This window comes from Athene cunicularia (genome assembly GCF_003259725.1).
Source record: "Athene cunicularia isolate RWA chromosome 1 unlocalized genomic scaffold, athCun1 chr1_part1, whole genome shotgun sequence".
In the NCBI taxonomy this organism is placed as follows: domain Eukaryota; kingdom Metazoa; phylum Chordata; class Aves; order Strigiformes; family Strigidae; genus Athene; species Athene cunicularia.
In genome coordinates, this window is record NW_020799091.1 from 116,925,120 (window position 1) to 116,940,909 (window position 15,790).

General features: G+C 42.0%; 1 protein-coding gene across 13 annotated transcripts in view; it reads right to left on the bottom strand.

Moving 5' to 3' along the window:
- Positions 1-15,790, bottom strand: part of BBX (BBX, HMG-box containing) — a 155,450-nt gene that overhangs the window by 55,398 nt on the left and 84,262 nt on the right. For all 13 annotated transcript variants that reach the window (XM_026857695.1, XM_026857685.1, XM_026857623.1 and 10 more), the window contains 2 exons: positions 12,608-12,806; positions 5,836-5,903 (listed from right to left, as the gene is read on the bottom strand). In XM_026857695.1, coding sequence (XP_026713496.1) covers positions 5,836-5,903; positions 12,608-12,806 — 267 coding nt within the window. The remainder of the gene's footprint in view (positions 1-5,835; positions 5,904-12,607; positions 12,807-15,790) is intronic.

The following is a 15,790-nucleotide window of genomic DNA, read 5'->3' on the forward strand; positions in this document are numbered from 1 at the left end:
TAACAGCACAAAAATAAGTAGTTAAGGGTACGGAAGGCCTAAAATTGCTCAAATAATGTACCTAAGCATCCATTTACTGGTGCTCATGAGAAGGAGTGCAAGAAAGAGTCGTAACTTCTGAAATCAAAATACAAAGAAACGATTGTTCAAATTAACACAGGTCTTAGCCATACCCTTCTTATTAGCCAAAAATGTATTAATCAAGCAGCATAAATTGTATCAGATAGGATACATTCATTAAATGCCACATCTAAATATAAAAGATTTACATGTGTAACTCCTAGAAGTATGAGGTACTGTTAGGATAAAGTAAGGTATGTAACATGGCTTATAGGAAACAGAAGATGGAAGCTTTGTGGGATTTTAGGAAAACTAACAAGACGAAAAATTTTCCATCACAATTTTTAATTTTTTTCATGAAATTTCAGTTTATTTAAAACATTCTGATGCAAATGTGATTTTTCTCTTATTCAGTACCAAAACAAATATCTCAATAGCATTTCTTAGTGAATGTAGACTTGAGATTTAGCTAGTAACAGCATCTGTTGCCCGTAAGCACAAAGCACCACAGAATAAGCATGCCTACAGCACAAGCAGTTTCTACTAGTGCTCCTGCAGCTGTTTGTCTGGGATGCTTAAGCACTGCAATAGCACCAGTGGCATTTTGTCTCAGGAATCTGTCACCCACACTCCCCTGAAAACACTAAATCCAAGTGTAGCAACCCATAGGCCAAAGGGAACTATACCACACAACAATTTGCATATCTACAGTTGAACTTGTTTCCTCCCTGCCATAAAACCAAGCAGTAACAGTGCCTCCCTATGATCTATGCTTCCATTGTATTTATTAAACACCAAGGAGGATGTTTTATCAGTGTACTGTGAGCGCATACAAACCCAAAGGCTTACAAAGAATGTATTTTTAATGTCTGTCTTCTGTTTTTCCAATGTTTTGTGCTACTGTTCATAATGATGTAATGTTTATTACTGCTTTTCTCATGTTTCTGTATGGTCTGTTTAAGACGTCTGTGCCCCAGCAGTGGTGTGGACTGTATCAGGGATGCATACCTATCTTGCTGCTGATGAGTGTGAAATACGTAAGGATGCTGCTTGCATGTCTGAGCGCTCATCTGGTTATTTCAGGCTACTTTGCTGGTGGGATTCTCCCAGGAAGAAGCAAATTTGGGATTCAACTCCCCATACAACTTAAATTTTCTGCGGTCTGACCAACTGCCTTACATAGCTTAGTTTGTGGTGTCTACTGAAGCAGTTTCTTCGCAACTAAAGCCTATTGAATAGGCCATATGTAAGGGCACTACTTTGCTTTGGAGAAGTGATGTGAATGAGGAAGCTGTGTGAAACCTCTCCACTCCCCGAGGCAGGGCCATGCCTGCCTGAACTCTGCCCACCTGCTGTAACAGAGACCGTGGCTTTGCAGCTCCCACTGTCCACCAAGGGGCAGGTCCATGCGAACATGTCACACATGCCTGAGCTGGCACAGCACAGACCAGGTCCAAGTCAGGATACACTGACCCATGCCACCCAGGAGCACCATGCTGGAGTGGAGGACACCCCCCGGCGGGGCTGCTGCAGCTCAGCCCCCCAAAATGCCAATGCCGTAGGGCACTGCCCCCCCCCGGGTCAGGTGGGTGCAAAGAGGGAGGCCAAGCCTTCGTGCTGCCCTCAAGGCCGCACACTGGGGTTGGTCACAGCTCGGTCACCCTTGTGGCACAGGAACCACAAGCTGTGGGAAGTGCAAAGTTCAGTTTCCTACAGCTTTGTGTGTAAAGGACAGATTGCTGGTGCCCAGTAACTAGAAGGTGATTTTATGGTTAGAACAACCATACTTTTCCTGTCAGTTTCCATTATTTTTAAAAAAGTTAATACTGTTGCCTTTGCTTGACAGAAGCACTAATTTGAGCTTGTTTCTTCAACCCTGCTGCTCCCCACACACTCCTGACTGGTGGGAAATTTATTATCTCCAGGATTTCTAACCTCTGCCAGGCCAAACCTGATCAAAGCGTTAATAATTACCAGAGAGAATGGATGCACAGATAGTGCCATTGCGTATGTTTCACTTCCTGCTGTAACAAAACGTCCTCAACATCCCATTTCTTCTCTTTCCTCCTCCTAGTTTACCCTGAGCTGCACTGAGAGATTTTTTACTTCTGATTTACACCCCAGGCAATACACCGGCACCGCGTGCAGAGTAACCTTTTGTTCTCAAAGGGATGGAAACCACAAGGATACTGCCTCCATAGCCTCCCCTGGCTGTCAGGTTACTGTAACCTGCTCTAACATGGATCACACCGAAGGAAGGCGAAGGACAGCCCCTGGCTCACCTTCCGCACTGACCCACGTAAAGTGTAAACGCCATCCTGATGTGAAGGGAAGAGGGAAGGGGGAAAACTGGTAGGAGAGCCAGGTTTTGGACTACGTGACAAATTCCAGTATTTCTGGGCAGTAACCTACAGATAGGCCACTAGGTGCTGCTGTAAGGCAAGCAAAGGCCCTCACGGGCAAGTAAGAGAGACTTGCAGCAGGGGAGGTGAGCCGGCAAGCTAGGAGAGCTCCTTACTCAGCTTCAGCCTTTCTACTAATAAACCTGCTGTAAGGACCAGGCTTTGCCTAGCACAGCGGCGGTAGCTAGAGCAGATCTGTCTGGTGTTTCTGCTCGGGTGTTCAACAAAATATGGTCGTATACACACCAGTCTGGCGTAACTGATGAAAGGACCCAAAAGCCACAAGGAAACTCACTGCATATCCAAGTCCTTTGTTTACTGCTGGTACAGTACGTAGCTTCTCCTGCCTATCTGCTTAGTAACTCCAGCTGCTGCTTGGAAATCAATCCTGTATCGACACTAAATTCTGTTACCAGTAGAAAAAACTCTCGTCTATTGAAAAAAATTACCAAAATAGGAACGTAACTGGTGACATGCAGAGACAGCAACTGAAGCCTCAACACGTTTTTGTAAATATCGCTGCCTCTTCCCATCCTGCTGGCACCTGTTCTGTTGTTACCCAGTATCTGGGCTCCTGACAACATGGAGGTTAAACACCTGCCTTGAAAAGGCCCTATCTATCCATTTAACATACACTTGACAAAAAAAACAGAGGGCGTTGAATACATTTATGTGGGATTACCAGACCTCTAAGTATCATTTCCCTCATCTTCTCTCAAGTTCTGAGCAAACTATGCCAGTGCTGCCCTCCTTTCTATTAGCGTTTTTTAAGGTGATAATAGTATTTAAGACCTATGCTTACAAGGCCACCCAAGTCTGCATAATCATACACATGCACAAGCAGTCAAACTGCATGTTGACAGATAATCTGTATCTTACATGTACACACACACATGCCTTAATGATAATGAAGACTACATGATGTAACATGACAATTCTTTTAAAAATGACACTACATCTGTCCTTTTTTTTTTTTAAAAAAAAAAAAAGAAATGCCAGGGGTCTGGATATACAACATATACTTATATACATACATGCATGAAAAACAATACCTGTATTTTCCATAATTAAGCAACTTCTGAACCTCTTCACTGACAAAACCTCAACAGTAACCTTAGTACACTACATTCTCCCCCATGTCAATACCAACTCTTAACAAAACACAACTAACCCTCCTCCCCTGAAGAGGACAGCAGCTTACCAACTCTACAATGAATTCTTGAGCTTCTTACTGAGCCTGTCATACCACCTCCCAGCATGTTCTGCTAAACTGGTTTGAGCATGAAACTGTTTTCAAGCATAAGCATGGAAATTCCAACACAGGTGGTCCCACAGGCATGCAGAGATGAACATCTTACTCTCTTCTCTGTCCACATGATCAAGGATGGGAAGCCAGAACTGCTGTTCAGTTACCCAAGTCTTAACAGGTTTAGGATCTTTACTGCATTTGGGGAACACAAGATATTTGCTCCATATCTAATCATCACTGAAACACTGAATCAAAAGGAAACAAAGAAAAATGCAAGACACACCAGGACTGCCACACCAAGAAACTGAGGAAGTTTTTCAGTGCACAGAGACACAGCTGGAGACTAAATTCCTGCTGACACGCAGTTAGGATGACTAAACATCACCCATTTGGGTTCCTTTGAGAATACCAAGCACCCAGATTGTTCTGGAGGATGCATTTTATATAGGGGACCCTCTGAAAGAATCAGAGAGGTGCATTTTTGTTCCCTGAGAAAGTGCGCTAACACTTACCTGCTCCTCAGACAGCGTATGTCAAAACTCATTAGTAAGTACAAGGTAATTTCTGGCCCATTGCGATTTTAGCAACAGCCAACAAATCCCTCAACTAATTTTGTTCAGGTTGAATTTATGACAGTTATTTTGCTCTACATTTTGAGGGAAAGCAGATTACACAGCTTGCCTCTTTGACGCAGAGGGCCAGGTTTCAAAAGAAGACTATGGCCAAAAAAAGGACAGCATAATACAGCATATACATAAAGTAAATGTTACATCACAAGCCGTATTGCATGCTTCCATCTGAAAAAAAATGGGTTTATGTAGATATATGGGAAATGTGTCTTTTGCTCAAAAAAAAAAGTCCCAATCAAAAAAAGTTCATATACTAAAACAATCACAAAACATCCCTTTTGAATTGTCTCTAAATCCACATGTAGATTTTCTTCTTTCACTGCCATCTGAAATTGTACTAATTGAGGCACTTTTCATATAAAATCAAGAAAGCTCAACTCACAAGATCACAGCAAAGCCCCTTCTTAACGGAACTGAGTATCTGTGACTACAATACACCTTCCCTCTCATTTAAACATAACATCATCCTAAAAACAGTTTTTAAACTCCATGCTAAAAGACTCAAAGTTTGCAAACTACAGGACATTCTAATTTTAGCAGAAAATAATCAATTTATTTGCACTTCTCTGCCAACCTTACCCTAGGTGTTTCTTATTTTTCATGCTGCAGCACGGAAAGCCAGTACCCACATCTGCATGAAGACTTCCGCTGCTCAAACTGGTGTGCAAAGCACTGAGGAGCCTTGGCAGTACAAGGAGCAATTAATCTCAAATGTACTACACCCTTTGCATTTGGGGGGATCACATGTGCACAGTTAATTTTTGTTGTTCTTTCCAGGCTAGAGATTTATGGCAGTGACTACCTATTTTACCCAACACACAAACCACCTTCTGAACAACTTTTAAAGCTGGCCCAAAAATTAGGTCATAAATAATAACGAGTCTAAAGAAAGACCAGGGTACTCTGCACTACTGGAGATATGCAGGAACGCTTTTCTTTACTAGACTCCTTCATAAAACCAAAATGTTTGTGATGGCAGTTGAACTACAAATTTCTTTTTAGACATAAAGACTTAGTGAATAGGAGCAGACTGCAATACTTTGATTACCTATTAGCACTTGCAAGGTTTCAGAATGCATATACAATGACAGTGACTACATGGAAATTACCAGGTATTTATTTTGCTATTAGTGCCAAGACCACAGTTCTGTGAGGCACATGAAATCCTTGCCCAGAAGAGCTTGCAAATCACCCGTTTGTTAACACAGGCACTGTATGTTAACCCTTCTGCCTAAGACAGTATCCTCGCATGGTGCAGACTTCCCTGGTCTTATCAAATATTCAGTCAGCAAAGTAAACCCTGATCCGATATAAAAACTGGACCCAACCTCTACGTTCACGGTTGCAATAGAAGACTCATATCACAGGGCTCACAGTCACTGTCCCACCTGAGGTTACTCAAGATGTATCTCATATTCATTTCCCACTGGTCAAATATTCCTCTTGAGAGGTCTCTTTAAACTGAGGACTTGTGGTAAGAGAGAGAGATCCTTACCTCCTGTGCAGTCAGGGCATGTTCCCCTGCTAGCAGCAGCATACTCAGGCCTCCCATTTGTGTAGGATCTGTTAAAAGAGTAAAACCAAGTCTTAAGTTTATTCATTTCCTTGCTTAAGGAACCTACCATTTGCAGTGTTAAACCCCCAGAAGGCTACTTGTCACAGACACTCCAAGCAAGCTGCCATAAAAGGCAGTTCAGGAGGATCACAAATAACCATTTCTGTACCCTCTGGGAGAGGCTTTCAAAGCTGTTTGAAGGATTTAATTGGATTTGTGTGCTTAACACCCCATTGCATGAATTTACAATTTTACTGCCAAAGGTTTTATGTACTACAGAGATGGATATCTTTAAAACAGCAACTGTAATGATCTCATACATAAATATACTCAAAGATGCTCTAATATCACACATGCTTATAACTCAATAAATTCTCCTACCAAAGGAGTGGTTCCCTTCCTTAAGCCAATGAACAAGTGAAAGGATGGAACAAAATTACATGATCAAGCTCTGAAGCAAAGTTTTTATTTTTCATTTAGCTTTAATTTAGATTTGCATTTAGTCGTGAAAAGTGCCAGCCTGACAGCTCTGAAGCATGAAGCAGCACTTGATCCTCTGCCAAAACAGCATCAGCACTGGCCAGGCAAGCTGCCCGCCTACTTGTTGCCCTGCCAATACAATATATAATTGAGGAAAGTAAGATGGAGATATAAATGTTCTGTCTCCAAGTATCTGATGCTGCCAGCATCTCACCTCCAGGCATCTCATCTTTACACCTCAGCTCGAAGAATGACAACAAGAGGTGAAAGCAATGAACACTGACAATGCATTACTCATGGAGTGGCTTTTTCATGCAGAACAGTGGTTGCTCTTCATCATTATGAAGCCTAATTGTCTGATTTTGGGGGAGTGTCTTGGAAGCAATGCAGGGGCCTGATTTTAACAGTTACGCAGAGAGAGGGAGCCAGCCTGTGGCCCAAATGTCTTGCACAACAGCCACAATGTCAGAGAAAGGGAAACATTATCTTTGCTGTATTGCTGAGACACCAACTACAGCAATGATGGACACCAAAGATAAGTAACTTTCTCCAGGTTTCACTAAGCATGCATTCAACATTTTTCAATTTCCTTTCACTGAGCTGTACGAAAACTTTTACTACAAGAATAAATTACATGTGCCCAGAATCTTTCCCTGCAATGGAGGCCAATGGGCACTAATTGTGTTAGTTGGTTGCATTTTATTATGCAACCAACTATCCAAACTCCATTTGGTTGCATTTTATTATGCCAAATTTGGATGTGGAACAGTTGCAACCAAAATGCCCACTGGGAAATCTCCTGTTCCAGACCCATTCATGAGTGGCCCCTGAGGAATTTGGTGAGCTTTTCAGCTGACATGGGCCAAACCCATACCTGTAAACCTCCAAATGATTTAGTGCTACAGATGATCCAAGCTCAGTTCAAAGGAATACTCACTGGTGCTGTTTAATTCAGTACCACAGATCCTGTCAAAAGTTCTTCCTCAGTCAGCATCTCTGACATTACAAGCTAAGTTTTTTCAATACTCTCTTAAAAGCAGTAAATAGAAGCAGAGGAAAGCTATGTGAATAAACCAAGCCCATCCACTATCTCAAGGATAGTGGCTCATTATCTTAAAAACACAGCCTAAACAGTATCTGGCTTCAAACCCAACGTTCAACTGGAATGAATTTCCTTTACCATAATAAACACATACATTTGGTTGGTTTTTTATAGAAAAATTTTTACTTTTAAAAAGAAAAGGGAAGAAAAGATACTAAGTTTCTACAAAGAGTCAAGGCACTATCAGAATTGTAGGATCTAGTAAAAAGAAGTGGTTGAAGAAACAGTGACAGAAAATGGGAAGGGCCACCAAGTACCGAAGCACAATTTGTAAGTGAAGTGATTCTGTCAGAAGAGCATTTTTGCCATCAAAAGGCTTGATCAGAAATCGTTCAGTCCTTCAAATGAGGACATCCGAACAATTAAGAAGTGACAAATGAACATACATCTTGAAAGATAATACCTGAGCAGGCAGTTAATTTGGAGGAAGGAGAGATGGGAAGAGATCTCCAGGCCCATCATAAACTTACTGAGCTCTATATTAAACAGTAAGGGCGTGGCTGGTTGCTTTCTACTTTCTTTATTCCCATTGGAAGGCTGTTGCAGAACCCAAATCTTCTAAGCATTAAGAACTTCCTCCTAGTTTTCAGCTTAAGTTTACTCAGGGCTAGGTGGTATACATTTTTTCTGGTGCCCACGTATCTAAGATTAAATAACTGTTCTCCCTAAATGGTATTTCCCTCTTCTGTGTTTACAGGAATCATCTTAATCTTGTTTTCCTAGCCTAAGCAAATCAGACTTCCTGATGTCATCAAGCATGTCCATCTCCCATGGTCCCAGACATCCCTGTAGTTCTCCTCTCCAGTTATTCCAGGTGGAGTTGATCTTTCTTGTATGTGAAGAAGCAGGAGGGCAACCACATCAGATGAGCTGCACTCTGTCCAATGGCATTAACTCTTCTCTAGAGTTCCTGAAAACACTTTGCCTGACACACTGCAGTACAGCACTTTCTTATGCCCACATCACACTGATGGCTCCCAGGTTCTCTCTTGTGCTTCACTTTAGTTATCTGTGGGTATTCTTCCCTCTCTTCAGTTTTGGCCAACTGGAGAACACCCAGTTTATGGCTCTAAAATTCTCTGCCTCTTCTAAGTATCTTCTTGGTGGTCTCAGCTTTCTGACCTTCAAATAAGTAGCTTATTGTAACAGGACAAAGATAGGACTTCTTTTTCCCCAAGTAAGCAAATACTTAAACTGTTTATTTAAATAAAAAAAATAAGAGAAAGAAAAAAAATGACAGCTAAGTGGAAAGTGGAAGTTTAATTTGGTGCTTGAACAACCTGAACACTTATGCTGCAGCTGGAGCAGAGGGCTGGTGCTTAGACATCTGATCATGATAAAAAAAAAATTCCTTCCACTAAGGCTTCAAATTACAAAATAATTTCATCTAAGGGAAGGTAAAAATGTACATATGCAAACACTGCCATACGTTTATAGTGCCTTCTCAGCACAACAGTATTTCTCTTATGGCACTATGAACTTACTGGTATGAAGAATTAAGAATTTAAAGTGCTATTTTGAAGCAATTTTTACAGTTAAATCAACAGTAGTGAGAAAACAGCACACACATTTGACTTGCAGAATGGGAGCAATTAATGACTTTCTCAACAGCTTTTAATACTAATGAAACTTAAAACCGTCTCACTATTTGGGAATTACATACTTCGTTAGTATTTGTCTGGTTAGATACTCAGTAGGCTAGCCTGTTCATCATTGCAATTTTTCAGATAGAGGAAAGAATAAATTGAGGAAGAACTAAGCAGAAGAAAGGTCAACAGGTATGAGTTTCAACTAACTTTTACATGGGTGTAGAATTAAGCTTTTATCAAAAAAAACGAAACTTGCATCTCTGTCAGGATATTGCCTGCTCTACGAAGTGTCATTTCTTCTACCCTTTGATTCACTAAAAGGCTTTTTGGCTCAGATGGTTTTCTTCTGGTGCAGAAATGTTAAAAGTATTGGGAATCTTGCACATTTGTATAACAAAACTATTGCTCACTTAGCTCCGTAGTTGTGAGGGTAGGTTCTGCAATGGTCATGTTCACCTGCAAACAGGAGTTGTCTTTGCCTTGTGCCCTACAACAGATCACAGGTGAGCCATGTCATGAGAAAAACATGCCCAATTACAACTTACAGGCTGGATGAGCAGCGACAGGTCAGAAGCCCAATGCTGGTGCCACACCCCAGGTTCTTGACACAACAATAGGTCAACATGAGAGACTTGAAAGTGGAGTGGTTATTGTTGGAATACCAAAACTAAAGGAGAGATATGGCCTGTGTGTGACTTAAAGAAAGGAAGATCTTACTCTATTACATTTTACATACTACATGAAATGTAATATGTAAAAAGTAAAACAGGATTAACAACTACCAACAAGTAAAACAGATTTCCTGGAATGATCCTGGAATCATATAATCCCTGTTCTAAGGAAGCTATCTGCCTTGAAGGTGCAAGACATTCAGTGGCATTTCAAAAGTAAAAGCGTTTCTGAGGTGGATCAGATGGTATACAGCCTGGATTTTAAAAGAGGTTGTCCTGGATAGACGAGTCAGAGTTGAACTGTCACATGAAGTCAAAGAGAGGAGAATGCAACAAAATGTATTTAGCATGAACTGGTATACAGTTGACAAAACAGTAACACATTTTGCATGGCAGACTTGTCATGATTTGGATGCTGCTAACATCTGTCAGAAGCTGTTGTTATACTCAAGATAGCCAGCCTTCACTGGCATGAGGACTGGAGTGAGACCCCTATGAATTACTATGCTCATTGACTCAGTCTGCAGTAAAAAAATTTAAAAATTTAAAATCACATGTAGCACTGCCCTGGTTTGAGTGAGTGGTGGTGGGTTTTATGGTAGCAGGGGAGGGGGTTACAGTGGTGGCCACTGTGAGAAGCTTCTCAAAGCTCCCCTGGGCTCCAAGTTGGACCTGCCTTTACATCAAGGCCGGGTCAGTCAGCTGTGTTTTAATAACGTATTTAAGAAGGGGAACCTGAGAGGAGTGGTGGGAGCTGTGAGGAGAACACCTGTGTGAACACCGCCGTCAGTGGAAGGAAGAAGGAGAAGGGGAGGAGATGCACCAGAGCAGAGACTCCCCTGTACCCCATGGTGAGACGGCAAGGCCACCCCAACCCTGCCACCCGTGGGGGTCTGCAGTGGAGCAGATGCCAACTGGGGGCCTGTGTGGGGCCCCACGCTGGGACAGGTGAAGAAGGCTGGGACCCTGTGGGAAGAAGCCCCCGCTGTTGGAGTTCGGCACTGGGAGGACTGCAACAGGCGGGGGTGACCCACACACCTGTGGGAGTGACTCATGTCAGAGTTGGTTTGTGGAGGGCTGTCCTGTGTGAGGGTGACTGTGCTGGAACAGGGGAGGAATGGCAAAAATTCCCTCCACCCTGAGATGAAAGAGGCAGCAGGACTGACTGCACCCCCCATTACCTGCCCACTGCACCACCGAGGCGTAGGAGGTAGGGATATCAGGAGGAAAGCTGAGCCTGGGAAGAAGGGAGGGGTGGGGGAAGGTGTTTTCAAGATGTGGTAATGCTTCTTATGGCCCTACTCTGTCTGTTAAGTGTTGATGGTGTTGTTAGTGTCTGTATTAAATTTATGTTCTTTTTTACTTCCCCTAAAAAGTCTGTCTTTTGCCTGTGACCATAATGGATGTATCATCCCTCCCTGCCCTTATCTATATTCCTGAGACTTTTGCTTTACTTTCTCCTCCTCAGCACTGGGCGGGGAGGGGGGGAAGTGAGAGCCTGCATGGTGCTCAGTTGCCCTCCCTGACCTCAAATCACGACAAGCACAAAAGGGCCTTCTTCAGAAATGGATAGCTCTACAGATGAAACAACAGATTAGTTTCTAATTAATTCTTAAATTCTCTGTCCTCTGGTCTGACAGGTGTTGATTCAAGATCTCTATGTACTCAGAAACTCTACATCTAGAGAGCCCAGCAGGAGCAGTGGGGGATGGCAGACAGGTAGACAAAGACCTATTACTTGTTCTTTGTGTTAAGTCAATAAACCTTCAAGGAGCATAGAAGTTAGTCCTCTGACAGCAAAAGCAGAACGGGATGAAGGAGTTTGAGATTTTTAGAACTGGTCTCCCATATACCCTAACTATATAGTGTGAAAAACTTTATTTTGATCACATCTCGCAGTTCCTTCACAGCCAGAAGAAATGTCATTACAGGAATTTTCATATTATTATATTAGCAAAAGGTATACATGCCTTTTTGTCCCTTTCTATCCTTGTACACTTGTTCCATAAAATAATTTGCCACTCTCCAAATCATGATCTCTCTAAGGAAAAAAACTCCTATCTGCCACACACTTGTCATAAACTCCACAGGATACAACAGTGTTTCAAATATATCAGTATTTATAAAATTAGAAAATTTAAACTGAAAAAAAAAAAAAGAAAAAAGGACAGTTGCTAGGTTCTTAAGCTCCACGTATTTAACATCTCTGTATTTCAAGGTCATGATTGCCACAGTTCTGCTATTTGTGGATACCAGTGAGAGATTATCTGCCTTTCACCAGTTCAGGTGATCCATCTACACTTATTTACGGATTTGATTTAAAAGGAAAAAAAAAAGGTTTAAAAGGTTAGAATCTGGCCTTCCAAGGTATAATGGGCAAAAGAGTGTATTTTAAGTGAAATTAAATTACACTTCTCTTGATCTAAATGCAAAAAGTTAGTTCCACCAATATTCATCCACAAGAACGTTAACCCACTAACTTCATAGACACCCATAAATTACTTTTGTAAACAGCAAATTACTAAACATAGTACAACGCTCTGTGGAAGAGCAAAAGAACTCACACAATCAGCATTTTCCTTTCTGACTAGCAAATATAAGTCTCTGACAGCAAATAAGCTGGAATTAAAAATCAACCAAATCTGGACCCCAAATGGAGTATGGGCTATGATGCCACAGACTTGGACTGGACTCCTGAAAGTAATCATGCACCATGGAAGTTTTAGGAAGCTGTTATGCAGAGGTTTAACTAGAGTCGTGGCAACTTAATTTCAGACATGAAAGGTATTTGCACTACCATACCAAAACTGTATCACATCCTCAAACAAAATGAGGATGCTATGTCTGAGTAACATGGATGGAAATCTCACCTGCCATCCCGAAGTTAAGCTGTGGCATTTCTTCACTTTTACTCCCTTTCCTCGGGCTTGGTATGTCTTTTGTGGAGTCGGATGCAAAGGCCCATAGTTTTTTCCTATTTGTGACAGTGGATGTTTGCGTTTTCACTGGTTTGTTCGTTGTGGGGCACCACTTATATCCTGGATTTGCCTTCATAAATGCATCTTTGTACTAGAAAAGAAAAGGAAAGTTACCAGTCATGCCAGTCATGATATTATACTATCCACAGGGCAACAGAGTGCACTGCGTGTAAGAGGATTTAATACAGTAAATAATCCTTAAATCTTGATTTTTTAACAGTTTAATCACATGCTTAGAGTCTGACCACCAACACAATTTAATAAGAAGAAATATTAAGATTAATAGAGCTGTATTTAAAAAAGTGGGTTTCCTCTTTCCTGAGGGTTTACCACCCAGAGCAGGCTGAAGTTCTGATCCTGCAAACTGCTCCCCAGTGCTTGTATGCTTGCTGAGAAACAAGGCTATTTGAATTCTTTTGCAGGTGTAATCTTTGTTTATGTTCTAGCTTGAATGAAATTAAAATATACATTTATCAAGAAATACACCATAATGCTCCTTACTTTGCATTCATTTTTCTCTAATTGTATTTTAGAATATTTGAGTGTATGCTTTCCCAAACCAGGCACCAAAACCAAACCACTACCAGTATCACCTCATTTTCAGTAACCTCTGATACATTATCCCAGTGTTCCTTCCAAAATGTACCATGCTGCATGGCTGTATAAAATAAACTGTGACCTTTTAAAACTTTCTTTAGCCTTGAGCACACATCTCAGTTGTTTGCTATATTCTTGGTATGAGGCAGTAAAAGGAATGAAGCCAGATTACACATAGGGGGTGAGGGAAAAGGTCTGGGTCCTACACAGTTTGGGGGGTAGGGTGAAGGATGGGGACCTAATTTTATTCACAAAATGCAATAACGACGTTTTCCAAGTATCTTGATGACCAGACCAAAACAAGATTTTTGAACGCTAACAGCAATAAAAAGAGCACATTTCAGTATTTTAGATGTGTTGCTACGCAAAGTGGAAGCAGGCGGATCAGGGGAACATGCCGCACATTCCAGCTGCAAATATTTGCCTAACGACTGATAGGGGCCCACAGCACTGGCTGCTGTGGGAGCCTACACCCACTAAGTACCAGTGCTCACCACAGGGAGAAGGAACCCAGTATCAGCTTGTGCACTAGGTAGCTCTCGATGGCGGCAAATAACCAAAAGAGCGGTTTTATCCTGAAGTACATGGCAGGGCAGCTGCAGGAAGTTTCTTCCGTGATTACACATGTTCCCACCCACCCAGCTGTCATCAGTCCCAGTTCCAGCACAGAGAAGCACCTATGTTTCATGCACATGCCTGCACGGAAACACATGCAGCAAGGAAAAAAAAAAAAAAAAAGTCCCTATAGAAATAGCACCGAAAACCTTGTCCTCCAACTGAGTCACTGCAGTGTTTTCCCAGATCAATAAACAGCCTGCCTTTTGTGGCAGGACCACCATCGCACATGTACCTCTTACTTCCATTTCCATCTTAACCTATCATCCAGCATTTGCTATCTCCAGACTGTAGCAAGGATAAAAACCTTCCAGTTTACAAGCAGCACAGCACCGTGTGAACCTGCTGTGTGAAGTCCTGTATTTATAGAAATGGCTATAAATAATAAAAATCTGCAGGGACCGCTGACCCACATACAGGCTGTATTTTCTGAATTAGATCTGCAAACTAAGGACTGACACCTCTCACCTCGCCCCTTTTCCCCTTCCCTCATTTTCGTTTGGGAGCTCAGTACACCACAAAAATAGCCTGGTGGAGGGAAAGGAAGGGGAGGGGGTAAGGGAGGAGGCGGAAAGGAAATACACAGCAAAGCAGCTTTGCCTTCCATTGTTAAAGCCACAGCCCACTCACAAATCATGTTACCAGCCTGCAGAGTGAAAAGCCCAGAATCACTAGCAACAAGGTACGTAAGTTCTGTGTATCAGCATTGTTGCTTCGAGTAACTGTATTATCCTACAGAGTAATTTGACAAGCTGACAGGCTGCCCATCAGAACCAGAATACACACCATTTGTGTGACGAGGCAGCAGTAAGCTTTTAATCAGTTTCCAACAAGAGCAATTCAAGTGATCTGATGTATTAATGGATTTTTTTCCTCTGTAAAGCCAAGAAGTGAACATTAACTGCACTCTCTGAAAGGGAGGGAGCAAACTGAGGAAGGACAACTTTCACAGTTTGACACCGCCCCTTTCACAGTTTTAACACTCAAGATAAACAAAAATTTTAGAAGTTAAACAATGTCCAAGATGTAGTGCATATGGGGAACCTAATCTAGATCTCAGAAAGATTTCGGTTTTGTGACTATTAGACCAAGGACCAAAATGAAGTGATAGATTCTGCTTGCCAAGTCATGAGAAGGTAACTTAAATGAGCTACACAGCAATGTAAAAATGTCAAAGGCAACAGCAGAGTTTGCTGTTTTCCTCCATTTGACCAACTGCACAGTAAACCAACTTAACACAGCCAACCTAAGGACATCTCCAAAGCTGCTTTAAAAAAAGTCAGTCCTTAACCTGGAATGCAAAGACACTGCCTTGGTTCCCACACGAATGTAGGGAGAACCTGGTGGGGCCATGTCCTGAAGTCCCAGGTAAGATAAAAAAAGCGTAGGATATGTTTGTGGGATAAGTCTGATGTATCATTTCTGTTTTGTGAAAGCCTGGGGAAGGATGTGTTACACATTGGGACCAGTGCCACTTCAGAGCTGAGGTTAAAGAAAGCGCTGTGCTTCAGTGCAACTCCCTGAGTTGGTTTCATCACCAAATACAAAAAGATTTGCTTTCCCCAGTGTGGCGGGCACAGGAGCTCTCAAGTGGATTCCAGCTACACCTCAGCGTAGCAGTTAGCACGTGCTTAACATTAAACACATTCTTAAATCCCATCAACTAGCTATCAAATGTCACATGAATCCTAGAGATCTAACCAAAAAAATAAAATCCCCTGAAAATTCTACACTGCTTTTTCACTCCCAAAGGACGGAGGGTTCGCATTACACGTTACAGTCCATATGTCACCCAGTAAACTTGCCAGACTCCAGCCAGCAAGCCAGAACATTTGTCCCCTCCTACCCCGAGGTGGCTGCCAA